This window comes from Streptopelia decaocto, assembly GCF_964273445.1.
Source record: "Streptopelia decaocto genome assembly, chromosome: 1".
In the NCBI taxonomy this organism is placed as follows: Eukaryota; Metazoa; Chordata; class Aves; order Columbiformes; family Columbidae; genus Streptopelia; species Streptopelia decaocto.
Genome location: NC_138663.1, coordinates 38447768 through 38462912, shown reverse-complemented (window position 1 = coordinate 38462912; position 15145 = coordinate 38447768). Strand labels below are relative to the sequence as shown.

General features: G+C 44.3%; 1 protein-coding gene across 16 annotated transcripts in view; it reads left to right on the top strand.

Moving 5' to 3' along the window:
- The window catches only part of RBFOX2 (RNA binding fox-1 homolog 2), a 174481-nt gene that overhangs the window by 23339 nt on the left and 135997 nt on the right, over positions 1-15145 (top strand). For 15 of the 16 annotated variants that reach the window (XR_014183765.1, XR_014183766.1, XR_014183767.1 and 12 more), the window contains exon 2: positions 14050-14100. The exons of the other annotated variant lie outside the window; for it this stretch is intronic. Coding sequence is in view for 11 of the 15 variants with exons in the window: in XM_082049577.1 (XP_081905703.1) it covers positions 14050-14100 (51 nt within the window). In the remaining 4 variants the exon portion in view is untranslated. The remainder of the gene's footprint in view (positions 1-14049; positions 14101-15145) is intronic. 16 annotated transcript variants of the gene reach the window in all.

Below are 15145 nucleotides of genomic sequence, written 5' to 3'. Positions count from 1 at the left end.
AGTGCTAGTGCCTGAAGACCTGTTTTTTGGCCCAGGGAAGATGCACTGCAAATCCAGCAACTTGCCTTGGCCTTTCTTAACTTCTGTGACGGTTTTAGTGCTGCAAAATCCTCGCTGTTCTTGGTCATTGCCTAGAAAGTTTAGGTCTCTGTTATGTTTCAGTTTTGGTCAAGTTAATATATAGATGTGTAATATATTGGCACAAACGTATATTTTATATACACGCACAATGTTATTTCTGCAGTCATAGTTTGGGTGCTTTCTTGTAATGCATTAAGCAATGTGTCTAATATAATGAGATGACACTTGTTCTTTCCTATCCTTTTTAGGAAAAGCAATATATACTCCTTCAAGTTTAGCTTTAGAAGATAAGATTTCTGTTCATTTTTTTTTTAATGTAAAAGAAAGGTTTTGCTTCTCATTTTGTTTATTTGTTTTGGGAGTGTTTGAAGTAAGCATGTGCCTAGTACTCCCAGAGAGTGATGAAGTTAGTGATGATCCTTGGCTTCGAGAGCAGCGTATTTTGCATTATGACCTGTATAGAAGTTTACCCTGAGACCTGCTTAGCCATTTGCATGGAGAAGTGCAGTGGTTCAAGGCATGAAATTTATCAGCTCCCGTTTCTGTGTGATTTGGAGTTTCTTAAAAGCTGAAGTCTTGTGCTGTCAACATCACCATGCTGTAACCTAGCTGAGAGGTAATGAAAGCATTAATCATTGAAGCCGGGTCATATTCCAAGCTGGGATAGAGTCTCTCAGCGCTTGAACGTGTGCAGATCTTGTTTTTGAAGGCTGTAGCATCAAGCGGAGAAGCAGAAACATTTCTGAAATATGGATGGCTCTGACAGAGGATCTGTATTTTTAGCATGCTTAATAGTGAAGTCTTCTATGTGCCTCATCCTACCATCAGCATCCTCTCCAGAATCAGTGTCAGCCAATACTTTCTGCAGTTTGTCTTGTCAAAGCCTTGGCACCTCTTTGTGACAATGGTGTATGGGCCTGTAGCAAAGAGCAGTGCTTTTTGTCTGAAAGCGCTGGAGGTCACAAATCCAAAGCACTGGAAACAGAAGGGGTCTATGTGTGGTTTTGCTAATTCGGGGGGCGGGCAGGAAGGGGGAGAACATTAGCATCTGTTTTTATAGGTCCTCCCCAATTACTGATCTGAAAACTAGCTAACAAGTGTGGGTAGATTTAATTGATGAAAGTGCATTTTCCCTCCTGCATTCTCGCAGTTGTGCAAATAATTAGTAGACCAAGCGTGCAAATAATTAGTAGACCAAGCATGACAACTTGGTTTTGGTTACTCGTGACTAGTATCCATAGAGCATCCCATTGCTCATGAAAACTCGCTTAAGCAGGTCCAGTCATTTGTAGAGCAGCAGCAGACTTGAGGTGTTCCTTGTTTCTGAGTATAAGTATATAAGTATGAACAAATATCAGCCATGTCTGGTTAGGCCATACAATATTAGAGATATTTTGGCATGAGGAAGCTGTGAAATGTGGTCAGGAATAAGACTTTCTTCTGGTGCATCAGATGACTGCTTGATGTTTCTTATGTTTGGTTCTTCAAGGGAGTAAAAACTCTGAATCTTGAAGCAGTGTTAAAGATGTTAAAGAAACACATGGAGGTCAAGGATAGGTAGTTTCTAAGAAGGAGGCTTGTCAGCAAAGCTCCTGTTGTTGCAGTTTCATCATTGGTTTAAGCTGATCTGAGACTATCCTTTCATTGAAAGAGTAGCCCTGCCTTCTCCCTGACTCCAACTATGTGGTCCTGCACCCTCCCATGTACAGGTGGTTGGGATTACGTGGTCTGTCGTGACCACCTTTGTTCATGAAGCTAATCCTTCTCCTTTTTGAGGGATTAGTTTCCAGGAGGATCAGCAAGCTGATCTGACTTGCCACGTTCTTCTGTGATCCCTACTGCACATGCAAGAGATGAGGTCGGGATGCTTGGGAGCAGGAGGGGAAAGAACAGGATGATTCCCTTTCGTAGTGTGGTCTTTGAGATTGGCTTAATCTGGCTGTAAAAATCACGCTCTTAAAAGGTTTGTATGACTGTATAGCTCAAGGTAGTTGGGTTTTTATCTCTTTATACTTGGGCTGAGCAGTTGTTACCAAGTGTGCAGAAAGAAGAAGCAAGTAGAACTGAATTTATAGGGCTGTAGCTGTCTAGAGCTTTGAATAGAAATCTTGGCTGTAGTTACAAAGAAACCTTGAGAAGTAAAACAAAAAGGATGCTTTGGCATGGTTTGAAGCTTTGACTGGCCCTCTCTGCTGTTTGCCATGGTGCCTTCAGTCTGCTCCAGTTCAGGAGTTTGCTGTACTGCCAGTTTCTCCAAACCTGATTTAAGATGTTGGTGTGTTTAGTGGGGGGGTGGCTCCCTTTTTTCTTTCCTTCATCTGAATGTGCTGCATAGGCAGATACATGATGCCGTAATTTCAGGAGCTGTGTGTTTTTAGATCTCTTCTGCATTTCATCTGTAGGCTCAAGGAGGGAAATGTAACTTCTTAATGCAAAGAAGTCTCTAGGGATTGCACACAAGAGAGGTTTTTAGACTAAATTGTGAAAGAAACAAGTTTTATGTGAATGTGCTGTGACAATCCCTTCCCACGCGTGCACTCTTACAAAACAAGCGGTAATTTCAGTTGCGTGTAAAAGTTGGTAGAATTGTAATGCTATTGCCTTCCTAAAAGCTTCTTGAAAAATGGGGGTGGGCTGTGGGGAGAGATGCAGCTGATGCTTCATGGAGGGCAAGGCGGTCAGGACTGGTGGATTACACGCTCTGTACGGAGCGTGCGGAGGGAAGGGTCTGGCCATGTGCCCCCTTCTGCCCGGCGGGACCGTGGCGGGGGACTGTGGTTGTGGCTGTGGGAGGCCAGGATGGGAAGCAGCCAGGGGGCAGTGGGTATAAATCTGTGAGGAACTAGTTTCGGTTAGTTCCACCGCTTGTAGAGCAGCTTGTTTGTTACATTGTCTTGCGGGCAGGGAAGGGAGTGGGCTTTGATGCTTTTGTGTGGTGCTGGTAGGAATGTGCAGCCTGCGGGTTTTGAGACCTCCTGGAGGGGTGGGATGGGTCTTTTTCCACTGGCTTCAGACTATGCCTAAAGACAATAGGGTGGAACTGAGGCTCTGTAAGGAGGTTGTCTGTTTCGGAGGTCTTCCTGGGCTTTAACTAAACATAAAGCTGGTAAAATGAGAGAAATGCATTGCAGGCTTGTGGGATGCCGCAGGCAAGAACTGCGTCTGTCTCCTGCCTGTTTGGCAGACCTGGGTCTTGCAGCTTCCTGGGTGCCTGGGGTGCAGCAGCCTGGTGCTTTAATGCTGCAGTCACCCCAAAGGTCTCTGGCACCCGTCTTGACCTTCCACAGGCCCGATTTGTTCCTGTGACCTCTTGCTGTTTAAATGCAATCTTATTTTTGTGGTTGATGGCTGTATTTAAACACGGGATGTACAATAGTATAAGAATATCCAATGCCTGAGACTGCTGGCAGCCTTTCACTTCATTTTTCCATTAATACATAAAGTTCTTGGCTCTTCTGGGTAGAATACAGGCAGCAGCAGCCTTTTCCTTATAAGCGGGGCTAGCACTCCCATCTGGCCCAAACTGAAGAATTCAGGCCACTTACAGATACCTCGCTGGATAATTTTGCTCTCCACAGTAACATGATCTTCCTTAGAAACTCCTTCAGAGTGGCTTGCCTTGCTTCTGTGTGCAATGAAATGGAAACAGTAACTTACTGTAAATGCCTCGTTTTGTCCCCATAGCTGGGTTGGGTGGTGTTTTGTTTTGAATCTTCCTTTCTTTGCAAAGCATTCTCCCGACTTTTGGGATGCTGCCTTCCAAATGAAGGGCAAGTCTTTCTTCCTTTCTCTCAAAATTTTGAAACAAATCACGTACTGAAACTCCTCTCAAAACTATTCCATGGAGGAGGTGTTCCTTCTTCGGGAGGGAAGGAGATTCTTTGATTAGTGCTCCCTTCCTCCCTGTTTTAAGCCCTTTCTAGCTGTGACCATTGCCTGCGTGGGGATGCATCATTCCTTCAGTATAAGTTATTTGGCCAGATTGGGGCATCAGCTACAGCCTGCTATAGGGGCAGTTTGTCCAGGGTGGCTGTTTCTGCTAGCTTAGGCAGGATTTCTCTTTTTTCATATACTTAGAAGAGAGGTGTGACCACAGTTACCATTCTGGCGTCCCAGGACAATCATGTTTAGCAGCAGCTTCGCAGGAGCAGTGAGGACGTTTGTGTAACAGAAGTGGATTCCAAGGAGGCCTTGGTTAATGGCTGCGAAAACCAGTTATTTTAAGACTTTATTTTTATGAATTGCACTCTGGTTATAGAGGGCCTTGGCATGTGGCCACATCCCATCCAAACGGTCTGTGGCCCATGAAGAGATGGCACTCAGTTACAGGGTGGATGTAAGAAGAAAAGCAAATCCATGTTTTCTGTAGTGGAATGGCATTGTGTTATAGCAGGATTCACTCATGTTGTTTTCCATATGTAATTGCTTAATTGGGATGTTGAAAGGTTAGCTTTGATTTTGTTTTGATATGTTTCTACATTTTTGTAGGCAAGTGTTGCAGCATTTGGGTGTTTAATTAGAAGAAAAAACCCTGAAAAATACTAATGTGTGGGGGAGAGAGAGGTAAATAATGGTGAAGACAAGGAGGGAAGGGCAAAAGCCCTGCAGGCTTTATTTAGTTGTGGAGATAGCAACCTTGCAAGGGGAGTACCTCTCTAATAAACTGTTACATGGGGATTTGTTCTGGTAAAATTCAACAGTCATGACCTCTGCTTTTCCCTTTTAAAATAGTAGTGAATGGCATTTTGGAGACAGACACCCTCTTTGTCTCTAGAACACGTGCTGAGGCACTGGAGGGCTGTTCCAGTCCTTATCGGGAGAAACCCGTTCAGGGGGGTGGAAATGGCTGGATCAGTCTTTGCCCTTCTGATTCTTGGTACCTCTGAGGCAGCAGGGGAGCATCGCCATGACGATGCGTTTCGCATCCTGGTCTTTCCATCCTCTTAAGAACAGAATTAAATCTCCGGCTTGCATCTGGAATATTTGTCTCCACTGGAGTGGTTTCTCTTGGATCTGTGTGCTGATTTTTGGCACAGAAATGAGAGCTTCCAAGAGGCCTAAATTCAGGGTGAGCCCTCAATGTGCGCATCTCCCATTTGGGGATACTGTGGCTGTAGTTGAACTTGCTGTGCGTGTTTTCCCCGTGTTGGTCGTACTACATGCAAATAGTGCCCTGGATGCTCTTTCACCAGCACTGCTTCTGAAGCAGGGTGCTGCCCAGGAGATGAAGGATTTGGCCTTTCTCTGCCCCTTGTGATGCCACTTTGGGATGCCCACTGTGAGCAGAGAGGGCTGCTGCGACCCACAAGCCACTCTCACAGCACTCGAGGGGGTTTGTTCCCTTGTATAGTTGCCCTTTTGTTCCCCAGAGTTGCAGGGAGAGGAGCTTTCCAGGAGGGGGATGAAGAGGCCAAGCTTAGTGGTCTTAACAGTGGATTTATTTATTTTATTTTGCGAGGGAAGGCCTGGGACTTGTTTCTCTCTAACTGTTTCCAGATGGTGCTGCTGGAACACAAAGGTTTCTAGTGTGTTTGGGATGGCGGCGGCTGAGACCCCCAGCCCCCCCAGCACTTCCTGTGCAGCTCCACAATCCGGTGGGCTTGATCAGAACCAGCCCTGGCTGCCGGTGCTCCCAAAGCCTGCCTTTTCTTCACCCCACACCCCAAGCCCTCTGCTTCCTCCCTCCTCCAGCTTTTTTAACCCCTTGCCATGACAGCTCTGGCCCGTCAGCCTGCCTGCCTCGCTTTCTCTCCTTTCTCTGGGGCTGGCAGATGAAACTGCATTTGTCTAGACTGCTCGAAGAAATTATGTCTTTTGGGAAAGGGAAGCTGGTTTGTAACACAAACTTGGGAAAATAATTTCTGTAACTATTTAGGGTGGCTTATGCAATCAGGCCGGCGTGTCCAGGGCACAGAAAATTTCTCCAGCACCTATTTGCCTGCAGCACTTGGTATACAGCATGATTTTGTCTGAATCGTATGCTGTTGTGCCTCTATCTCTTTTTCCTGCTGATTTCCCTAAAAGCTAGGCAGGTTTAATTTTATATCACAGCCTTTTCACACCCAACCAACAAATTACTTTCAGCCTTCTCTTCTGCAGGTAATATAATAACTATAATTTTGTTCTGGAAAGTAGGAGTACTTTTTTAGCCTTTGAGCAACAGCCTCTGAATGTCTGCAAAATCAACCAAGAAGCTTGTGATCAACTGACTTCCCTTCTGGATCTGTCGTCTACCTCGTCCTGCTCTTTCCTGTGTTCTCCATCCTGGCTTTTGACCAAGCAGAAGCAATGAAGCTGTCTACAAAGGCAAAACTCAATAGTCCTCTTCATCTTGCGAAAACTTGTAGCCATGGTGGTTGAGCAAGCTGAATTTTCATGCCGTGAGCATGTTGCCCTGTAATGAGTGGCTTAGCATGAATTACGTGTTAAATGCTTCCTCATCCCCATGTAACAATTATGGCAGCCAAAGGTGCCCCCAGTGCTGGATTTTAAAGCCTTATTATGAGCCCTGTCCTGTCCCTGTTGAGTAAGTGTGGAAGCAAAGATGATCTGCTATTTTAAAATGCTTCTGCCTACTAAAAGAGGAGGGAAATCAATATTTTGTGCTATTGACTTCTGTGCATGCAGAGTGTCCTTGTATTTGCTGGATCATAGACGTCACACTGTGCACAGTATTCCCAGGGGCTTTAACTTGCACTGGATCTATTGTTGCCAGTGTAGATCGTGGACCAGCAGAGGCAGCCTGTAGTGCCTTTATGCCCAGAGCAGTATGAGGGTGCTGCCATATGTAGTCCAAAAAAAAGTGTATGTTTCACACATTTGAATTACACTAAATTAATGAGATTCATCGCTTTGAGAAGCTGGAAACAGCCCTTGGCTGATCTGGAAAATGAAAAACCCACTTGGTGGAAAGCTGCTTCTGACCTCTGGAAATCTACTTCCATTATTTAAAGAAAACAAAACAAAAAAAAACCCAAACCAACCAACCCAAACCAACCCAACCAAAAACCCCAAACCAAACCAACACAAAAAAATCCACAGAAAACCACTCCCCCGCCCCCTCAAAAAAAGAAAAAAAAAATCCCCGACACCCCCCCCCCCCCAAATCAGGGAAGAATCTGCATTGTTATAAAGAATTTTTGTAAAATCCTTCAGTTTTAGCTCTTTCATTTTAGCTATGCAAGTGCTTAAGTGCTTTCTGTGTACAAAAGTCACCCCTCTCTCTGCAAAATTAGACATATGTATTGTAACTTCATACAGACACTGTCAGCTTAAAACCTTTGTGTGCATTTGTAAACTTGTATACTGATTTTTTTAACAGACATAAAAGTTTAAACACCATCTTTCTGTATGGTTTGGTCAGATGTATATTTGTGTGTATTCTGTTCTACAGCTTATGCTACACCAACCAGTTATTGTTCCTGAAGTATACACTGGATTTCTCAGAACAGAAGTGCCAGGAGGTTGGAGTTAAGAAAATATGTATTTCGAATACAGAAGATTGCCCTGACGGGTTTAGGTGGCTCTGTTCGACGGGGACACGGTGTCTCCCAAAGTTGCCCTGCTCTGTCTTGTTGGCCACCTTGTGGGCTTGCCTGGCTAATTGCTCCAAAGTATTCAAACCCTGGCCAGGGCAGAAGGCTATTTTTATTCATCTGACATCACCTTCCTTTCTCGACTTTACTGTGTCACTGGGCTTCCCGCCCAGGGCGTCTGGCGGGCTTGGCCTCCCTCAGGCCGGGTCCTGCTCGTCAGTGATGGACAAGCAGAGGGTTTGCAGGCCCCATGGCTGCCTGGGGCTGTGGGGGACCGTGACCCTGCTACAGAGGTGGGCAGCCAGCTTTTGGAGAGCCCTGTGGTGGCAAAGCCTTTGGGCTAATGTGGGCTCCTGGAGCCGTTGAGAGGCCGGAGGTGGGGAACCTCATTGTCTGCCCCCCCAGGGATCCTGGGCCCTGCGAGGTGGCAGGAGCCCGGTGCAGGAGCTCTCTGGTCCCGTGTGTCTGACATCATGCTGGCCTGCTGAAAACATGATATTTTTAGGAGAAGGGGAAACCTGGGAAGGGGGTGGGGTGGGCCGGAGACCGCCGTAACCGCAGCAACAAGGCCAGAATTCCAGGAAGGAAGAAGGGCCGGATGGGCCTCCATCCCGGCCCTGCCAGGCCCTGGCCTCCAGGGCCCAGAGGAGGGAGTCCGTGGGTGCTTCTTTGCCCTCGTGGGGGCAGATGCTGGCATCAGGCCCATGGTGGCAGGAGCACTGTGCTGGCGATGGCACCTTTGGCTTCCTGTCCCTCGAAGTGGCCTCAGTAATTCGGGTGGATATGAGAAGCTGGGGCCCTGCCAGCCGGCGTGCGTCTTCTCAGCGATCAAGGACAGCAGCGTGCAACGTACTTGGTGTGGTGCCTTTTAACAAGATCTTGGGTATTTAGTCCGCAAATACACTTTCAAGAAAAAAAAAAAGGGTAAGGAGTAAAATAAAAGTCCTGTTACTTGCGTCACCATGAGCACAGGTTGTTGATGTCAGGACAAAAACAAGGAAGCAATAAATAGGAGTTCTTTGCTAGATGGTATGTGGAAACTGGCCAAAGCTGAGAAGCAAGTTTAATTGAAAGTGAAGACAGCTGAGGGGAAGAGTCCCACACCATAGATGCAGCTATTGGAACTGCAGAGTGATTAGCGAGAGCTGTATATCAAATTAGGATAAGTATCAAGGGAGAAGGGTGACATTCAGATCCAGTTAAAAACTACTTTAATTCAGTTTTTCATTAATAATCTGTAGTTCAGCCGTAGAAGCTGCTTTTCCCGTTAATTTTATCCACAGACAATTTGAGGTAGGGAGATGGCACACACAGTCAAGAAGGCAGACTGAATGCATCAGATACACTTGGACAAAGAAACAGTTATTTCTCTTTTGTTTATGTGTAGTAACTTAAGCAATTCTTCATCAGACCCTTATTTGTATGTTTTCTTGGTAGCTGATAATAAGGTCAAGTAATTTGCAGTTTTATTAGTGTTCTACCACAGTTAAAGTACTAAAATGCCTTTTTCAAGCCCCCTTTCCTCCTGGCACAGGGTTTCTGTCTTTCATGCTATGCAAGAAGTAAATAAAAAAAGAGGGTGAACCACTGGGCTGTGGCAAACAGTGTTGGGATTTCTGTCTGGCTGCGAGCTTTACTTTTTTGCAGCTGTCACTTTCAGATTAATAGCTTAGTTGCCAGTGTTTTCAGCCTTTTTTTTTTTTTTTTTGGGTAAACATCTTACTCTCTCTATTCTAGAAAAGTGGCTACTTCTTATCTAGCACAAGTCTCTGATAAATGTTTAAGTCGTGCTATCTCACCACGTCAAAATCCCATTTTGCTTTTGGGAAGAACTAGTAACTTTTTGTCGCCTTTATTTTGTTGCTCTATGTAGTCCAGGGGTTTCTGGCTTTCTGGAGCTGGGGGTTTCCCTTGTCACTTCTGTCGTGCCACCAGGCTGCTGTGCTACCCGTAACTCTCAGGGGCTGTCAGAGCAGAGGCAGATGAGCTGCTCTTCTGTCAGTTTTGCTGCTGTTGCTCAGGAGCCAGGAGATGGTTGTGAAACTTGAAAGGATTGCATTAACTTCACTTTTCCTAGCATTGTCAGGAAAGCAGGCACACCACAGATCCAGAAAAGAGAGATTGCTTAGTTGTGTTTCTGAGATTATCTTTGCAACCAAAAGGACTCAACACTACAAAATGAAGCTTGTATTCAGCAGGAATTGGTTCTCCAGCTGGGGAAATACTGATGAACTCGTGAAGATAACAGTTCCTAGCAGCACACTTGTAATTTGCAGGCTTTAGATTTAGTTCGGCTGTCAAGAAACAACTGCTAATCAGGCCTCACTAATTGTTGTGTCTGGCAAAATGGTGAGTCTGTGATGTAAAATTAATTTGTTCTGGGGTCAAGTTAGGTCAAAGACAATTATTGCCTCTTTAAGCTAAAATTTGGGTTTATTTTTAAGAAAACCTTGAGAGCATTATGTGTTACAGCATTTTCTCTAGAGGAAATGTCCTCTACTCCAGTCCACTGTGGCCTTTTGTAAGTTAATAGGACCTGCAGAGCTGATCATGTCTTCTTGGTGTCCGGTTTATGGACAACTCCTTGTGTTAAAATTTATCAAGTCAAGAGGTGTCAAAAACCCAATGACCCTAAAGCCTGGCTGTTCTGCTAGTGCAGGAGCATCTCCTTTGCTTTTGAGTGATCTGCAACTGGCTGTACTGTGTCTTGTGACCCAAGACAGTACCTGTGGCTTGCACTTTGTGGCAGACGTTGCTGTTGCAAATGTTAGTGGGAAAGAACTTGTGTTAACAAGGCTGGGAAATTAAAGAAGAGGGAAAATTTGAAGTAAAGAAGTGGGGTTAAAGGCTGAGGGGCTTTGACTGAGTTGTGGCTTTCGTCCTGTTGGATCCCATTGGCCAGCACAGGGACTGTTACTGGAGTACAACCATCATGCTCACACGTCCTGCAGAAGTGTGGAAACCCATACATGAGGTCATCAATATCATTTGAATAGTGTCACAGTTTGTGTTACATAAAGCTGATATACTGTATTAGCTTCTAGTTTTTTTTTTTCCTTCCTTCTCTAAGGCAAATCGCAAGTACCCAATAAATGCCTTTCAGTGGTAAACGAGCTAGTGAAACATCCCAGTGACAGTTTGATTTGATTTTGCAGGCTAGCACTGCCTAAATCAATTTATTTACGAATGTCTGGGTTGCATGCTGGTATCAAAAGAGAAATGTAACTGGCAGGAGGGAGCTGTGAGAGAGATGGAGTCATGTGGGGGTTCCCTCTCCCACCAGGCTGCTGCCAGAAGGCAGGATCCCTCTGTGTTTGTGGGCAGGGTATTTATCCATGTTAAATCTTCCCTCTTTCTCTTTTCACTTCCATTTTGTGGGATTAGTTTCGTGCATTTGCAGGCAGAGGAGGAGATGGAGCTGTACCCCCAGCCTTGGCTTGCTCGCAAACTAACTGGGATGTTCCCTCTGGGTGCTGCTGAACTGTCCCGTTCTAGTTGCAGGAGTTTGCTGCTTTCACTTCTTGCTCTGTTTAGTTTTCAACAAAAGGAAACTCTGTATGGAATAATCATGCAGCAGGCCCCGGATTCACCATTAGTGACCTGTAAAATTGGCAGCACTGGAGATTATTGGCAGGAGACGGTTTCCCTAGGCGCTTCCTGCCTTGTCTCAGAGAGCTAAGTTCAATTAGAGCAATGATACGCACAGCGGGGATTTTGCAGAGAGTTCAGTCCTTGGTGGTAGCATTGCTGTATGAAAGGCAGAGATATCTGTGGCCTTTTTGTGACCTTAATGCTCCAGCTGCTGTCTTCTTTCTAACTTCTGCTTTCTCCAAACTCTTGTTTCCTAACGTAACCTTCTTTCACCTTTTCTTTTACCTCTTCTTTTACTTTCTGATGCAACCGTATCCATCAAATGTTTTTAGTCTGCTGCTTATGGAGTTTGTCTTCCAAAAAACAAAGTGGAGATTGCTGGTAGCGTCTTTCCTGTGCCCTTGATTTTTCTTGTTTCTTTCCAACCTCTTGCATACTGTGGACCAGATCTCTGTAATAATCTTTCTCTTCCTTTTCACAGGCTTGTGCTTTGCCTCTGCTTATGAAACTGCTCTGTTTCTAGATGTGATTTCTGGGCATCCAGGTCTTTTGACTTCAGGAAATCCCGCAAAGTTTGGTTTTGTCTCTTTTCTGCCACAGCTTTGGTGACAATTCCTTTTTTCAGTCCCTGATGTGTAAAATACCATCCTCAAGATAACTATTTATTTTTCCTCTCTTCATTATAACTTTGCTTATGTTCACTGTCCCTATCTTTGGTACCTGCAGTGGTAACTTCTCTTTTAATTCCTTGTTCTCTGTGTGGAAATCTTCCTGCTTTCCAGCGTGTTGTGAGACTGGCACACAAGTCTGTTTGAGGTACTGACCTCGTAGGTGTGTGTACAAGTGCTGTTAAAAGCGTAACTGGAATGAATGGTCTTTTAGAGAAGACTATCTCTCCTGATACAGGTGGATGCTTATGGCACTTATCTAAGTTGGTAAACTGTAGCATGTGGGAGGAACAGCAATCACAGTAGTTTTTTTATAATCTATGCTTATGCTGGGGGAAAAGAAATAGTTGTGTGTTTTCATAATGATGTTGCTTGGTTTTTAATTAAGTTCACGGTTAAAACCCAAAAGCTCGCTGAGACCCTGGTACTGTAGCTGTCGGTCTCCACTTGCTTCTTCCAACTTCTGTGTCCTTCTTTGTGTTTCTGTATTATTTGTGGAGTTTTGTGCTTTACCTGCTTGCTGGCTATTAGTATTCGAGAAGAATGTACTCACAGGGTGGTCAACCTAATTAATTACTGTTAATCCCCAAAACTGGCTGCCATAAGTTTTGTTGTCCTTGAAGCTCTCACACTGTGCATGTTCTGTAGCTTTAGTGTGAGAGCCCGAGGAGAGCCTGGATGTTTCCTGGCAGGTTTCCACAGAGAATCCCCTGGGTAGGTTTGAGGTAAAGAGGAAGAGAGGGAGGATGAATCTGAACTTAAAATAGCATTGCCAGTCCCTGTATTGAAATATGAGCACCTTGTTTTTTAGCAGAAGTTGTGTTAAAGCGCTCTTGTGTAAACTCTGAAATTGTGCCAGCAGCCACACGTCCTGTGGAGAGCAGAAGACCTCTCTCTGGTAGGAGCTGGTCTGTTTAACCCCAGTATCCCAGCACAAACACAAAAACATCTCAACAAAAACTCTTCATGACAGCGATCATACATCTCTGTCAGCTTCATGCCCAGAATATCTTTGGTTTTGACAGTTGGGGATTGTTTTGTTGTGTTTTATCAGGATCTTCCCCTTGGGCCTCTAGAGAGGGCCCCCCCTTGCCTGAGAGCTGCTGGAGAAAGAGCAGGGCTGACTTAGGAGTTCCTCCTCACAAGTCATAACAAGAGATAGGAACAGACCTAAAAAGTGATTGCGGAGGACGGCTGCCTCTTTTCGTCCTCCTAGCTTTCTACTGGGAGTTCCATGTGAATGCACAGGGGTACCAGGTGGAATTGATACAGGCTTTGTTTATTATAACTTAGTTTATCCTCCACCCAGAGAGAAAGGTGCATGCATGAGCCCTGTGTGAGTGCCCTGTCCCCATTTCGAATAGGTGATGTTGGAGGGAAAATAACAGAAAATAAATTAAGAAAAAGAAATAAACATTTAGGAAGTATCATGAAGTATGATATCTTAATCCCTGCTACACTGCTAAAATAGAGACAAATCTGGGAATTTAATGGAGAAATTCCAGAGGTGTTGGAGGTTGATGTACTCCTGCAGAGCAGGGTGATGGGGCTGCCAATAACACAAAACATGTAGACTCAGAGTCCCTTCTGGGGTGAAGGAAGAAAGTTTAGAGGATTGATTTCCTGTTGGGAGTGTGTGAGGTATTTCTCAGGCTTACTGGGGTGATTGAAGTTGCACTGACTGCTTTTTAAGTACATCTTAAACTATTAGTATACCTTTGAAAAGGAGAAAATTGACACTTTTATGGCTAATGTTTATGAAAACATTTATTCAAGACTGGGCAAGGTAGGCAGTAGCTTCAGTAATTTTATGTTCTATTTTGTTCAGTTGTCATGATGGTAAATGAAGTTTGCATATAAAAATTCTTGGGAAAATTACAAAAATTATACACAGCTGAAATTACAGGGGGTGAGGTAAGATTAGTTTATACTTATTTTATGGCTTTGAATTATTTTTTTTTCTCTGTACGGTTTGGCATATGCAGTTGAGAATGAATCTTAGGTGTATTGGCTTACATGGAGAATAGGAAGTTAGCAGAGTACTTTAATCTTAGCTCATTCTTCCCCCATTTCATGCAGGTTCTCGTTTTCAGCTGAGTTAAGACAGGCATATAATTCCTTGGTTTCTATTCCTTGTAACCACAGCGTTCATTCTTTGTCTTCTTGTCTTGCAGAACGAGCCTCTAACTTCAGGTTATCATGGATACCCAGCAAGAGACAATCAAGTAAGAGTCTGATTGCAGTGAATGCGTGTGTTTGTGTGCTCATCTCTTTACACTTACGGATGTTTTGTCCGACACCTTCCTGGCTGTCTAGTTATGGAGTCGAAATTGTTTTGTGCTCTTGTGGAATGCTTGTAGAAATATATGTGGTAGATTGAATGTTTTTTATGGCCTCCAGTGGTATGTGGCAACACGCCTGGCAAGGGGTTAAACATCATCCACATTACCAATGGCTTAGGAAATTCTTTGTTCTTAAAAAATTTGTAACTTAAAATCCCTGTCCAAAGCTCCCACTGTATCTCCTCAGTGTTAGTGACTGTAGATGTTCAATGCCAGTGCATGCTTGGCCCTGTTTTATACTTATTGCAGTAATTCTAGCATCTGGGGAGCAAAATAGCACTGAAATTTTGTGAGAGTTTGCTTTGCTGGTGGAGTAAGGAATGACACATCCCATTGGGTTGTTTCTAGTATCTGTGAACTTGTCTTGCCTTCCTTTCAAGCCCTGCAGGGCCCCTGCTCCTTGCTCTTATTCAGGATGTTCTCCTTCTGCAGCAGTAAAAATTACACTGTTCACTGCATTGCATCTGTAAGCATTCTCTTGCCTCCTAGCAGAAGACAGAGAAATCCCAGATGATGAATTTGCACGACGGAAGGAGGAGATGCTTTGGAACAAATGAAATTTAATGGGTTGTAAGATACAACTGTCACACATTAAACCTCCCTTCTTAGACTGAATGGGTTTTTTTTCGGTGTTCTGCAGTGCTACTGCAAAGCAGAGTATGAACCAGTGCAACAGGAAATTAATATACACAGAAAATCAATAATGCAGCACATTTTGGTAATGAGCAAATAACAAAACCAAAATCAAATTCTTTAATACTCTCAGGTACTGCTATATAAAGAAAGTGATTTTCATCATATCTTGATGAGGTCTGGGTATATGGAGCAACAGCATAACAGGAGATGTTATGAAGAAAGTGCAGCATAGTGCAGCTTCAGCAACTGAAGAGCTTGAATCTTCAGTGCTTGTAACATGTATGAATTTCTA